Source organism: Syngnathus typhle, linkage group LG7 (assembly GCF_033458585.1).
Source record: "Syngnathus typhle isolate RoL2023-S1 ecotype Sweden linkage group LG7, RoL_Styp_1.0, whole genome shotgun sequence".
Classification (NCBI taxonomy): Eukaryota; Metazoa; Chordata; class Actinopteri; order Syngnathiformes; family Syngnathidae; genus Syngnathus; species Syngnathus typhle.
In genome coordinates, this window is record NC_083744.1 from 8,334,039 (window position 1) to 8,349,394 (window position 15,356).

Genomic DNA, 15,356 nt, shown 5'->3' on the forward strand with positions numbered 1-15,356 from the left:
TAAAAAAAGAAAAGCCTCAAAACCGGTGTTAACTGATTGTTTATGAGCTCAGGTCATGTACTTTGTTGAATTTCTCTGCCTTTCTTTTCTATAGTAACCACAATTTGGTAATTATACCATTTAAAAAAAAGAATAATGAAAGCTCACATATTTGACCGGAATATCCATTCCGGGTGTACCTAATAACAAGTCCAGTTAGGGTTTGTTACTCTGCTTCTTGCTTCCAAAGGTGCTGTTAACTAAACAAAAATAGTAAAAGCTAAGAGAAAATCCCTTGACAAAAACACTCTGTGCAGTACCAGTGAGACATTTGCTCAATGGATTGTTGAGAGCATACAATTGATTCTTCTTCTGTTGTAGCTCTCTGTGACTATTTAATTTTAAATTGGTTTTATTCTAATCTGTTCATGTTTTAAATGTAATCCTTTACCTGAAAATTATACCACTTGGTTTTGATTTGTATTATTTTTGGGATTGATCAAAGCAGTTACCAATGTGCAACACCATATTTATTGGACATTTTTTCTTTGTTTTTTGGGAGGAGGGGATAGGTAACCAGGCATTTTCTTTTCCCAGTTTAAAATATTCGTCATAAACAGAAACAGAATTGCATGTCCTGTGGTAGCTCATTTATTTCATAAATGCGACACTGATCAAAACATTTTAAAAATCCTAATCCCTGCATGATCTGCAAATTTGCCAGGTTTGATCACTAATTACAGGATAAACACTAGGCTAAAATACACAATCTAAAATATGCATTTGTAAACAGCGTACATTGCTGATGAAGGTGGCAGGATTATCACATTTTACTCATGCAGCAGTCTCTTTGTTTGTAGATAAGACTAATTATATTTTAGTCTCAATCTGGAAGTCTTGTACTCATGACTAGAAAATTGCAGGGTGCAGGCGATCCCTTATCTTCATGTAACTTCGACAAATACTTTGGACTTTTTCTTGAAGCTATAATCATATTTTTACCCCACAAATATTTGATTTAGAGTTACCGTCATATCTTAAGGTATATAAGAATAATTATTTATTTGTTTTCTTCTTCAAATATAACATGATTCTGGCCAGTAAAGATTTGCATTCAAACATTACGCAGATTTATCCATATGAAAATCTGCAGCAGAAAACCCTGATCTTAACATAGTTTACACACGCACACACACACACACACGCACAAACACACACACACTCACCACTGACTTTAAAGCCATGAGAATTTCACATTCATGCTGGAAAAGTACTGAATTATTTATCTTTAAAATGTATAGACGTACGTACTCCACAAATATCTGTAAAGCACAAATCTAAATCGTCCACGAGTAAATATACTTTTTTATGGCTTATTTAATGGTATAAAATCTGCTATTTCTTGTACATTTTTCTTATACTTACAATACAAATACAATACCATTTTTTCTATATAGTGCATTATTTAAAGAAAATACCAAGTCAAAATCAATAATCCCTTTTTCAATTTTTGCATCTAGCTAGATTCTTACTTGTGGTGTTTTTGTGTGTCTCTACAGTTTGAAGCCTATGTATACGAAGGCTCGACTGGTGTGGCTGTCAACCTGACAATAGATGATAGAGATGACCCAGCGACTGGCGCATGGAGAGCTGTCTACTCGATAATAAACGGAGATCCCACACAGAGATTCAAGATCCAGACCAACCCAGACAATAATGAGGGAATGCTTTCAGTTGTCAAGGTATATCAATGCGATATTTGTCTCTCACCATCTCAATGTCCATGATTTAACAATTTTTTTCCTTAAAGCCTCTAGATTACGAAGGTGCAGCATTCCACAAGATCTTCATTAAAGTGGAAAATGAGGACCTTCTGGTTTCTGATGCTGGTTATGGCCCCAGCTCCACAGCAACTGTCCAAGTCAAAGTTTTAGACATTAATGAAGGACCCGTCTTTTTCCCTGACCCACTCGTTGTCACCAGGATGGAAAACATTCCAGTGGAAAGCTTTGTAGCCTCTCTCAATGCCACAGACCCGGATACATTACAGCTACAGAGTGTCAGGTAAGCTATTCCAGTGATAGTTGTGATACTAAAGAGCAAAGCCATCACTGTTTTTCATCATTGTATATATATACAAAAGGTTGCAAAGTAATTTATTATGCTGACTACTTAAGCATAGTGGTTATTGATTTTTAAACCAATAATACTGCGGCATTTCAATGCAAATCAATGATTCCCATTAGACGGCTAGACCATCCTTTGACTTTTTTTTTTCTTCACGTGTTCTCTTTTTAGCTGCACTTAATTTTACACTGGTACAGACAAAAAAAAGTTCTCTCAAGTCTACTAGTGAAGCAGCACAAGGCAAAGTACTCTTGAGTGGTTTCATTGGCTTTCTGGCCTAATGTCTGCTTAATGTGATCATCTTTTTCCACCTTGTAGTTACATTACATTTACAAATAGACTTAACTAAACACAGGGGGATGATAATGACCTGAGGAAATAAAACCACTCAATTGTGACTTTACTGCTCTAATAATTGAGGTGAGCGCTGTAAAATGTAGACATTGTCAGTATCAAGTCCCACTTAATGTGGAGGAAGAAAGTTGTTGATAGGACAGTATACATTTTTAGTTGCCACAGAGTAGTTTGTTTTATTTTGATTTCAAAATGTGCCCCTTAGTAACAGCTTTTCCAGTATAGTTTTTTCCACCTGTGTATGGAGATGGGGTGGAAAGAATATTTAATAATCTCGTACTGTACAAAGTTTTCTATTTTTATTATTTTTATCTATTTATATCTATTTTTTTTTCTATTTTTTTTAAACAATAAATATTCACAATAGTTTTCATTCAGTGCTCATGGAGTTTTGGTAAATGACTACCAACTGGGCAGCGCTAAAAAGGTGTGTCGCTCTTTAACATATGGCTTAACAAAACAATGCAGAGCAACCAGATACGATTGTCACACAATTATCGGAAAAGATGCTGCCTCCCGCATAGCATTAGGTCAGCACAAATACTACATCTAGGTGCCTCTGCCTCTGTTGCGCAGACTGCCTGATTTTTGTGACATCAGGGTAAATAGATTAATTTACATTGCAGTAGAAATTTGGGAAGTCTTTATTTTGATCTGAGAATATTCAGTTCCACTTGCCTTTTTTTTTTATGCCACTTAGATCGAGCTTAACTGTTATTCAAAATGTGAAAACAACTTGAATTGTGTCACCTCTGCCATGTAGCGGAAATTCACGCGTAGCCGCATCCTTGTTTAACAAGGTTGCAGGTTTGTTGGATGAGGATCAGCAGTGTTATCCCTTGGATCGTAATGACAAGGGCAAGTCAAACGCTAAACTTCCTGCTCCTGATTTACATCCAAAAGTTGTAACTGCTGCTAGACACCGAGCAAATGTCAGTGGCATGGTGTGATTGAACACCAGCAAGGCAAAACATCATTTCCATATGAATCAGTCAGGCTTCTGGAGGAGTTTATGCACACTGGCATCTTCATATTTGAACTACTCTGCTTCCTCATCGATTGAACACACTTCATTTCACTTCTGAGCAACTTGCTCCTTTTTAAAAAACAAAACAAAAAAAAAACCCACTCCACTCATTGACATTCTGCTTGTACCAGAGGTTTTGGCATGCCAGAACTGTGACCTGTTGACAGTTTGAAGACACTAAAAAAGACACACATGAGAATGGTTGCAAGATGGGAGTGCGTGTGCAGAATCAAACAACAAAACGAGTGGAGTCAGTTTGCTTTTAACTCTGCTGCTGTGTCTGCCTCTGCATAAATGTGCAGGTGCGTGTATGTGCGCGGTGAGGTGTGTGCGTTTGCGTGTATGCACACGTGTGCGTGCGCGTGTGTTGTTTGTGCGTTTGTGCCCTGGGATCTGCAGGTTAAATGCATTTGACACGGAACCCAATCCGTCTGAGCCATGGATCTCAGTCGATGTCATTCATAGGCAAAGCACGCACATCTGGGATTTTCACACGTATACATTCCATGAGTATCTCATTGAAATTAACCAACACTTGGCTTGTTTACTCTGAAAGCTGATCCTTTCAGAGGGGGTGGGTTAACCCACATATGCCTATTTAATAGCTTAAATGTTAGTTTGATTATTGTCATTATTATTATTATCATTATTACCATCTTAATTATTGATTTTTAAAATCACATCCCTTGCAACGGCTCAACTGTATAAGTGTGTCTCACACGGACATAAACGCGTTGGGGTGAAAGCTGGTCTCCAAGTACATAGCAGTGATTACACTGGCATATTTTACATCAACCGTCTGCGATGATCTGCTCCATAAAAAGGTGCCTGGTCTGTTTAGATCTCCTGCATTGACTCCAGCAAGTCAGTTTTTGATTCCACCCTATAAAGGACTGCGCCTCACACACCGATTTGAAAATGAATGTGTAGCCGCTTTGATGGGCTGTGAAGTCGTCTGTGTTCATGCCCGCATTTTCGCCATGCCCATTTCTAACTGCTCTCAACTGCGAAAATACAAAATGTAGTCTAGTCTGCCCATTGCAAAATTGATGTCATGGCATAAAGATAATTTTTTTCAATTCCTCCTATAATTTTCTCAGTTCCTCCTAGTTCAGGGGTCGGGAACCTATGGCTCGCGAGCCAGATATGGCTCTCTTGGCGACGTTAAAAACGTTATTAAAAAGACTACATAAGTACGCTAAAAAAAATCATTGGTCTTAATTAAAATACATGCATTTAATTGTATTTAACCTATCGTTTTTTTTTAAATGGTATGTGAAATTATTTTTAAAAATTGGCATTTATGGCTCTGTCCGCCAAAAAGGTTCCCGACCCCTGTCCTAGTTACTCCTACTCTTTTTGAGTGGAATTGTTTTGTTTTTTTGTCACTTTACAGTGTGTGTGTGTGTGTGTGTGTGTGTGTGTGTGTGCGTGTGTGTGTGTGTGTGTGTGTGTGTGTGTGCGTGTGTGTGTGTGTGCGTGTGTGTGTGTGTGTGTGTGCGTGTGTGTCTGATTGCGCAAATTCAAGAAATTAAATAGAATTCATCATCTTTTTTAATTATGAATCATATATAACACGGCTTTAATCATAGTTTCCGCCATTACAGACAATTGCATAATCTGACAATAATGAATATTCTTTCACGTGTAATTACGTGTTCCTTTCACAGAAAATTATTTGATGATGAAAATTATGATTTCAGTTCCTGAACACGTTCACTAATGATGCGAGTTTTGAAAAATGTTTTGTGTTGCTATTTTTATTTTGTCTGTCACTGTACAGACATTAACTCCACAAGTATCATCTCCCTCTAATCGTAATTAATCCCACCAGGAATGCGTAGGGGTGTGCTGGACTAAATTGTCGTATTTTTGCAGACTTTTGCAAGTCGTGGCACTGTAGCACATTTTAAAGAGGGTGTTTTGTGTCATGCATATGAACACAGCCAACATGTTTCGCCACCAAACTGAGTGCCTCTTCTTATTCCGCTAAAACGTCGCCTGCAAGAGCTGTGCGGATAATAGTACTTGGCATGGAGGAAAAAGACACTGATTTGCTTAAGTCCTGCAGAAGGTCAAGGTGTGTAAAGTAATTGGGTGGATGATACTGTATCATGTTGACTAAGGAGATCACTTATCTGTCAAGTGAGCAGTTTGAGAGCACCTTCATATATGTTCATGAAGGCCATAACAATGGCAGTGAGGTGACTTCCATGTTGCTAAAAAGAAATAAAACAGCACAGTTATAAATGAAAAATATGTCTTTGTTGTTTACTGCACCATTTCCTATAAAGTTTTCAAATTTCGCTTAAATTTGTAAGTACTATATATATAATGGTTAATACATACCGTATTTTCCGGACTATAAGTCGCTCCGGAGTACAAGTCGCACCAGCCATAAAATAGATAATAAAGAAGGAAAATACATATATAAGTCGTACCGGAGTATAAGTATTTTTCGGGGGGAAATTTATTTGATAAAATCCAACACCAAGAACAGACATATCATCTTGAGAGTTAATTTAAAATAAAAATAGAATAGAGGCAACAACAGGCTGAATGATTTAAGGGTATGCTAATGTTACATGACATAAACAACAAACTGAGAACGTGCCTGGAAGAGTTATTCAGATAACTATAGCATAAGTAATATGCTAACAAGTTTACCAAATCAGACGTGTCACCCCAAATCACTAAATGCAATGAAATCTTCATCGTCTGTGTCACTTTTAAACAATTCCGCTAACTCCGGAGGTAGAAGATGAGGCGCTTCCTCTTCTCCGTCACCTACGTCAGACTCATCGTCAGTTTAGTTCCATTTCCAATTATTCCAGCCCTTCTGAATCCTGACATTGAATTACTGTGAAATGATATTATAATGTGTTAATAATTTCATACATAAGTCGCTCCTGAGTATAAGTCGCACCCCAGGCCAAACTGAAGAAAACTGCAATTTATCGTCCGGAAAATACAGTAATATTATTTAATCTAGTAATACATAATTGACCTCATTTTAACTTTTTTTCTGCTCTGAAGCATTTGTCCCAGTGACCCAATTGTGGCTTCTTTTTGGTGTTCTCTATCCCTAGTTGTTTATGTTGTTTTCCTAACCTTCCTTTGAAAAGTGAAAACTTCTCAAGAATCTAGGTCATAGTACATTATTCAGCAGCTCCCCTTCCATTTTCGGTTTTCACTGTGGCCATATGCAAATTAAAAGACACGGGATTCAAAAGAAGAGAATAGTGGAACCTTAGATGTAAGGCTTGAAGACTCTCAGGTAGCTTCAAAGAGCCACGGGTGATGTAAGAGAATAGGACAGGCACTGATTCACTGCGCTGCAAGGACAAGGCTTGTTGTGTGATACATCAACATTATGAATTACTGGCCAAAGGCTGACCTAGAATGGTCAGACAGTATCTACCTGTTCTGTCTCAACTGTCTTAATTTGTTACAAAGTTAATGACAAAGATGTTGTAGTGGGCTAACTGAATGGGATGGGATGCAGGGTTCTTTGCTTAACTTTTTCAGTTGGTGGCCCGATACAAATTGTGGTGGCCGCTGGCGTTGGGCCTATTCTTCTCATGTCACAGTTGTTTGTATATTTACCTCTGTGTCCAGACTAGATAATAATGAATTTTAAAATCCAAACAAATAGAATGAAACAAAAATAATCTAATTTCCATAAATTGTCCCAACCAAGAGAGAGAGAGAGAGTGAAGCGGTTCATAGTTTAGGGTCACACCAAAACTGGCTCCACAGTATTAACAACACTGTCTTAGCTCATATACGTATGTATGCTGTTGCATTGAGCCAGCTTCCCATCCTCATCTTCTACGGTACATAAATGCAACTCAAGTAGAAGTCAATCACATCACTAAGTTTTCAATATTTATTTTTATTCTATTGATTCCAGTCCAGTCAGTAAATATCCCGATCACTAGTGGGGGAATGTATGGTGTGAATAATTCCTTTTATTTGGCTTTATTATGCATATGATGAATTATAACTATAATTATGTTATGATGGAAACTTGATGCTCTGTATTTTTAGAAAGCACTTTGAATAAATGAATGTTGCCAGATGCTCTCAAAGAACGTAATTTGTAAATGTCAGCCATCCATCTTGATCACTCAAATGTATCACTTTCTTCACTGGGATAAACACCACTGAATGCAGAGCAATCAATTAAAATCACACTGCTCTGTATTCAAAACAACATGCTTCTTGCATACAAATCGGGAACCCACTGAATTTGGTGCTGTGACAAACATCTAAATGGCAACAATGAGTTGGATGTCAACTTTTTGAGTGCAGCGCTAAACCAAAGCTGGGTAGGGCTCAGAAGGTAGCACTTTAGAAGCAGTTTTCAAATTACAGGCCGGGGGGGGCGGAGTGTGATGCCCCCTTGTCTTCCCTTCCTTCTTGATCCGGCTCATCATCACACTCCCTCCTTCTTCTCCATCACTTTTCTCTTCCTTACGCTTTGCCTGCTGTGAATTTAGATGAAGTGCTCAGTGGCTGTGGCCAAAAATAAGTCAGCCCAACCCTTAGAACTTTTGCTTACACACACTCTGCAGCTCTCAAATAGAAACAGTTTATCAGCATCGGCCATGGGCCATCTCTCTCTCTCTCTCTCTCTCTCTCTCTCTCTCTCTCTCTCTCTCTCTCTCTCTCTCTCTCTCTCTCTCTCTCTCTCTCTCTCTCTCTCTCTTCTCTCTCTCTCTAATTACAGAAATCTAAAATCTGTCACTTATGATGTACATACTACTGTGACTGTTAATGTCCGTACGACTGTAATCCAAAGTTTTCACCTGTGTACCTAAGGTATGCCATCCTACGAGATCCAGCAGGCTGGCTGACTGTGAACCACCTGCGAGGAACTGTCAACACATTGGCCTCTCTGGACCGTGAATCTCCTTATGTTCATGACAATAAATACAACGCTGTGTTCATCGCCATCGACAACGGTAAGACAAAACTTCAATGACAAGAGTCTGGATAATGTCATATTTAATCACATGAGCACAGCTGGAGGTCTGCGGTGACAGCTTGCCTTCGTAATCACCTTAAACTTCATGTATTAAATCAAATGTTTTGGGGGAGATATGTCTATCTTTACAATGCTAACTTTTTAACAACTCACAGTAATGTTTGATAATTACCGAACAAATTAATTATTTAGAAAACCTGTGAGACTGACTAATCGCTGTCATCGTTCATGGAATAATTGTGTCCAATCAAAAGCCTTGGTGTAAACTAACTACTTTCTGCATACTGTTGGAACAATGGGAAGGCATTATTTGGCATTATTTAGCATTTGTTCAAAAGCTGGCAGTGCCAGTGGAACTGTTGAAAATCTCCCCAAGGCATGAGTTAAAGAAGCCTTGAAAGTCCAACACCACCTTTGTCGTTTTAAATCTTGGTCCATGTGTAGCCTGAACTCTCATTTGTTGAGTGAAATGAAGCAAGGTGAGAAGATAGAGAGGCTCTTTTGAAGAAGAGGCATACGTAGAAAGAAATTGGAAGCCGCATTGTTGGTTAATCTGTTCCCATTATAAACATTTGAAGAAGAACCTATACTGGTCTTCACCCACGAAAATCGAATCGCAAGTCAAATATCAGCACTTGATACAGTCCAATGTATAACCCACATCACATCTCTGTGGTGGGGTATTGGGTCGGCGCTATTTCGTTGGCTTAAGCCTGGGTTGATTGCTCATCCCCAGAGAGTGAGGCACAGGGATGACGTGCTAAATGTTCACATCAATAAACCGAGTCTGTGCAGTCGGTGTGCCAATAGATCATTGTTTGTGTGCTTTTGTGACTTTAGCAGTCCTACACTTTGCGTAGTACAATAACATTTTCTGAATATTTGGCAGGCGACCCAATGATAATTGGTGTCAGTTAAATTAGTTGTTTTGAAATCAACGACCGCTTACAGGACCTCTAAGGCACTTTAAGCAGGAACGGAAATTCATAAAACAAAGTTTCATTAAGTGCATAGTTACATATTACCATAATTATTCCCTTAAATTGTAGCTTGTGAGAGGCTGCTTGCTGAGGAGTTGTGTGCCGTCATTAAAATCAGTTCACCGGAACTAGACCTAGTATATAACACAAGGAAGTGAAGCCAAGAGAAAACAGTCGTTAATTACTTGCACTAATGCTACCACTGTGACTAAGGTAACGATCTGGACAAGTGGTTGAAAAACAGTAGTACTGGAGATAACCACATGAATGCAAGCAGGTGATGTGGATGACAATAAGTCTTACACATTAGTACATTGGCGTGGCAAGATGACTTTGTTCATTTTTAAATGATCTTCTGAGGCAAGTCAGGGTACGTTGAAGACAGTTGTCCCTTTTTGAAACCTTACCATCGTAAAATGCACCAGTGGTCAAAATATAGAAAAATCAACCCCTCACACAAAATTGCACACCACTGAGAATGGCTTTAAAGATTGCTTTAGGAGCAACTTTAGCACCCTAAAGTGGAATTCATCCTTTTTCTCCGTTACCCTGCCATTGCTTAGACCAAACAAAGTGGCTTTGGGGAAAAGTAAAAGGCCTGATGCTACTGAATATTCCTTATTGGTCCTTTGGATACACGCAACAAATAATGGAGAAAATATGCTTCCAAGGGAGATGAAGAAATCAGACATACAGTACAAAAATAAAAAGTGGTGGGGTGGAAACAGGAGAGGATCAGAAGATTTAAGAAAGTCGTGAGGTAATGACACTGTTGATGTCAAGGTCAGAGGTCATCTAAACTGGAAACAGCCTCATAATGAGTGTGAAGTCTGTAGGTTTCGCTCTATTGCCAGAGCTTACACCTATGTGCACAGTAGGAGTGGCTGAGAGGCTGTGGCTTTTGTCCATCCTTGAAGTGTGAAATTATCTTTTTGCCCATGTTGCACATGAGTTTGTGAGCACATGCGCTCATGCATCACAACACTATTCACACCTGCACAGCAGGAGAGAGAGAGGGGAGAGATTGGGAATGTGTTTATTATTGCGGTTGTGATTTACATTGGTTTGCAGTTGCTGTGTCTTATCCTTTTTGTTTTATTATTTCATTCAAGAACAAAAATCTGTTATTGAAATGTAGCACAGTTTTACAAACTCCTTCCACAGTATGTCCTTAATGGTCTCTCTTTTAAAGTTGATAGATATGTATTGGATGTGTTTTGGATGAATGGACTCATGCTCATTTTCCACCCACCATAGGTACTTTACATACGCTCTCTGTAATGTAATGAGTTTCTGTTTTTGAGTTAATGGATTAAAAATCGGTAGTCTACTTTGCACCGAGAAAACCCGCAGCGCTTGTAAGAGTGCTTGCAGTGAGCTTGATGGGCTGTTTATATAAACTCTGAGCAGAAGTTGCTGGTTTTAAATCTCTAGCTTATTCTCTACCATTTTCTGTTTCCCTCTTGGAACAACAGCTGTGCCTGCTTTGTACCCCCCCCCCCCCCCCCTCTGTCTTCACTCGGGTCTTTTGTATTCAAGGTCGGTGTGTTTGTTCATAAGACGATTACAATTCACTGACTGTATTCTGTGTTCATCTCGCTTTTCAATGACTTGGCCATAGTGTGCGCAGTAGTTCTACCATCCACCATTTTTTCCCCCTCTGTTTTAGTTCAAAGTTTCTGCTTCTGGATTAAATGTGGAACCACCTCTCAGTGTGTGCCATTTGTCACTGGAAGGCAGACAATATATTATGCAAGCTACAATGTAGCAATTGACAATGTGTTTCCACGGATATGCACACACAATTATTGGTGTCTGGTTTGACTGCCATCAAACCTGCCATTATCCTGTGAAAAGTCCTCGCATGAAAGACTCAAGCAGTGTTTGCTTTACACATGTGGGTGCAGGTAATCCTGTTCTTTTTGACATATTAAAATTTTTGTTTTACTCAAGCTTTTTTACTCTGCTCTTCACTCTTGTTAATTGGGAATTAAAAGTCTTTTGAACTTGATGTGCTTGATTGGTTGCAGGATGGATGAACTAAACAAGACTAAATAACTTTGGCTGTCACCAGCCACATTAACTAATGTAGTGAATGCTAGAGCTGCAAATCTATGAAAAGAATTAATAATAAAACATCATACTACACCATTTAAAAGGCAGATGATAGATGCACTTAGTACATGCTTAATTAAAGTGATTGAATCGTTGTTGCGAACTGGATTTATTTGGGGCAACGGCTGTTGACGTAAAATGTCACTTTCTCTCGTTCGCTATTTGTTGGCTGAGCACCTGGTCAAAAGGATTTTTAAATTCATGGGGTTTACAGCCATGACCGTTCGGGGTACATGCTTGTCCCTCATTTTGATGTAGCTTGCTTGTGTTCCTTATTAGTGTAACCTTTTTATGTATTTGTATGAATACATTTGCATTCCAGAAATTGTAGTCACTCATCTACATTTTTATACTGCTTCTATTCCTTGGTGACTCAATTTTATTATTGTCACAATTCAGTCGATGCTATCATTTCTCACCTGTAATAAGCAGAATTACTTCAAGTCAAGTCCATTTTATTTATATAGCCCTCAAGCAAGTCTCAAAGGGCTTCACATGTACAAAAATTGACAATTATTCTCAAACGCTTGATCCTAAACTCTAACCCTTCCAGGATGACCAGGCTGCAATGGATGCAGAGGGGGCACATAAAACACATAATATAAAACAATCCAAGGAAAAAGTAAATGCCCAAAACGAAAACACAAACTCCAGCCGAATCGGCCGCCACAGGTTAATTAAATGCCATGTGATAAAAATGTGTCTTTAATCGTGTCTTAAATGTTTCTACTATTTACGTATTATGTCCCAAAGCGGAATCATAAAAATACTAAATAGTATTGGTCAGAGTACCGATCCCTGCGGGACACCACATGTAACGTTGTTGAGCTCAGAGGTCGTGATGCCATGGACCACTCGTTGGGTCCTGTCCGATAGATAAGAATTAAACCAGCAAAGTGCTGACCCTGAAATACCAACGCAGGTTTTAAGGCGCTCTAATAAAATATTGAAGCCTACAGTGTCGAAGGCAGCACTAAGATCGAGTAATAATAATACTGATGAGGTGTTTGAATCCATAGCTATGAGGAGATCATTAGTCACTTTAACAAGTGATGTCTCGGTAGAATGATTTGCTCTAAACCCAAACTGAAAAGATTCAAATTAATTATTGGCGACCATATAACAAACTAAGTTTGTACTTGTCAAACTCAATTGGTGTTGGTTGAAAGGCATGAATTCTCTGAGGGCTTATTTGGATTTATGTGTGTGTCTGTGTCTCAATCATCTTAGCCACTTACACTAAAGTATTGAATTTGCATATAGTCCGCTCACTGGGATTGAACAGCGCAAAGAGGCCTCTGCATTCAATCACCTCACCCTTCAACTTGATATAAAAAAAAGTGGTCAGAAGCACAGAGATGTTGAATCCTGATAGTTTTCGTAATATAACCTTCGGTCCTCATATGCATGGAAAATAGTGTGTATGCACGTGTGTGGGCGTTACACCAGTCAAGCTCACATAATAGCTTTATTTTAACCTTTGAGAAATTTCAGAAAAAGATTGACAGTCATGTGGGTGCATAGACAAAGCTTAATGTGTTTTTCTACATGTGTCCATCGCCGAGTGTGATAGGAAATCTCTCACCGAGCTGCCTCATTGCGGTGCTAAGTGCTGGGAACGTGTGCCACTCCTGATGTCACCCACACCCGTTGGCAGCCTGGCAGGCTAAATGCAGATAAATGGACTAATGTTATCCCTTTAGCCTTCTGTGATCAACCCGCTTCAAACTCCATCAGCAAAATAATAAAGCATAACGACTCAAAGTGTCAGTCTAGGACATTCGTATTCCCAAGCCAAAGGAAGTGAATAGAAGCTGAAATTGACAGCTGTACTTTTTGCATTACAATGAGGTGTTTGCACAAACGTTTTTCCATTCACCGGGAACTGCTCGTAATCCGTAAAACACACACGCAAACACTGACTATTTTATTCACTCAAATAGCTAGTAGCACAACTCTCCCAAGAATCTGATTCAAAGAGACAAAATATTTCTTGTTCAGGGCCAGTTCTAGATACAAATACTCCCTGTTTTGTCATTAAGTTCACTTTGACTTCATCTCGTACATCTTGCTCTTGGCAATGCCTTCATGGAGACAGGCACAGAGGTGAAAAGTTGAACTACCTTTCTGAAATGTGTTCTTGACCAGCCAACCAATTATGACCCTGTGTAGCAGAAGGGTAAGGGTGATGCTATCATAGGGGGCAGAATCAAGGCATCTTGACCCAGGATAATGTCAGTCTAATGGGACACACTCTGGAAAGTGTAGATGCACTCAGCTCAATGTTGTTTTACCTCCCCTGTCTTGTTGCATTGCCTCATTAACCCCAAATTCACACTGTTCTATTTCGCACCACCTCTTCAAGTTTGGACTCCCACCTTCTCTCCTTTTCTATTTGCGTCCTTTATTCCTCAATCAATTCTAAACACCCCAAAGAACATTTGTACATAATAAACAGGCTCATGTTAATCTTGTGATTAAAGGGCATTTTTCTGACAGGGAGGAAGAATCTCCTGATACCATCTTTTAAGTGAAGAAATCATAATCCTAATAAATTCACATGCTAATACTGGCAATACTGGCAATGCTCTGATTCAGGAAAATATCCATCCATTCATCCATTTTCTGAACTGCTTTATCCTCATGAGGGTCATGGGCGTGCTGGAGCCTATCCAAGCAGTCTTTGGGCGATGAATTGGTTGCCAGCCAATCGCAGTCAGGAAAATACTGAAAAGATTGTTATTTATCAGTATTCCTCAACATATACTATATGGGCTAGTTCTAAGGAAAAACACTGACAGTGTCGAGGGAGAGACTAGTTTGTGAACAATCTTAAATGATGAAATCAGGCAAAGGCTGTTGATAGAGTTTGTCTGTCTATTTAGCCAGACACGTTCTCATTGCAATGATGATGTCAAATCTGCCTGAAGTATGATTGCTAATGAATGGTTTGCACATCCTTGGTGTGTCAGCCTGTGCTAAATTGAAGCAAAGATGTGATACTTGTAAACTAATGACTTTGAGACCCACTATTCCAAAGTGTTGGCAAGATATAGTTTGTCTCAGAGACATCGTCAAGGTTAGCAATCCATTCTCATCTCTTGTTGTCATCTTGGGTTCTCTTTGTAAAATATGAATGGTCAGCAACCATTTTCCACTAACAGGTGATTGAAAATCACATTGCAGGGTTCAGGTAATGACTACTCACAGCTCAGTTTGCATACGTCACATGACGAAACTCAGACAACAGTGAGCAGTGAAGAAACTGCATGAAAAGCAAACGTAAACCATGTGACAGACGTAGTTGTATTTAATGTGAATGCTTGAAACCTTCCTTTGAATCACTCACAATGTGCTCACTGTGCGGCTAGAGGGACCTCTATTTTAATGGTGACACCAAGGCCGCTGGTGGAAAAGAAATGACTGACAAGTATGAAATAAATTTGACAAGTTAGAGGGCACCAGCAAGCAGAATACTAACACCAAAGTAACACTATTAATAAAAACAAGTCGTGAATCACTCGGCATGATAAACTGCCTCGACTCTTCTGATGAAGCAAAATCACACGACTTTTCAGATTTTTCTTCTTTCTTACTCGTGTTAGAGTGCTGTAAATGGGTCAAGTTTGTTTATGAAGCATCACCAGGAAGAAAATAACTTATATTATCACGCTAGTGCAAAAAGAGCTTAACTCGTAAGGCCACTTTATTATTTATATTTTTTATTCATAGGCCTTCCTTGCTATCACTTTTTATAATAACCAGCAACTGATAACCTAAACTC

The 15,356-nt window shown here is 39.0% G+C and overlaps 1 protein-coding gene across 2 annotated transcripts in view; it reads left to right on the forward strand.

Moving 5' to 3' along the window:
- Positions 1-15,356, forward strand: part of cdh13 (cadherin 13, H-cadherin (heart)) — a 164,746-nt gene that overhangs the window by 125,891 nt on the left and 23,499 nt on the right. For both annotated transcript variants that reach the window (XM_061284167.1, XM_061284168.1), the window contains exons 9-11: positions 1,539-1,721; positions 1,790-2,043; positions 8,312-8,454. In XM_061284167.1, coding sequence (XP_061140151.1) covers positions 1,539-1,721; positions 1,790-2,043; positions 8,312-8,454 — 580 coding nt within the window. The remainder of the gene's footprint in view (positions 1-1,538; positions 1,722-1,789; positions 2,044-8,311; positions 8,455-15,356) is intronic.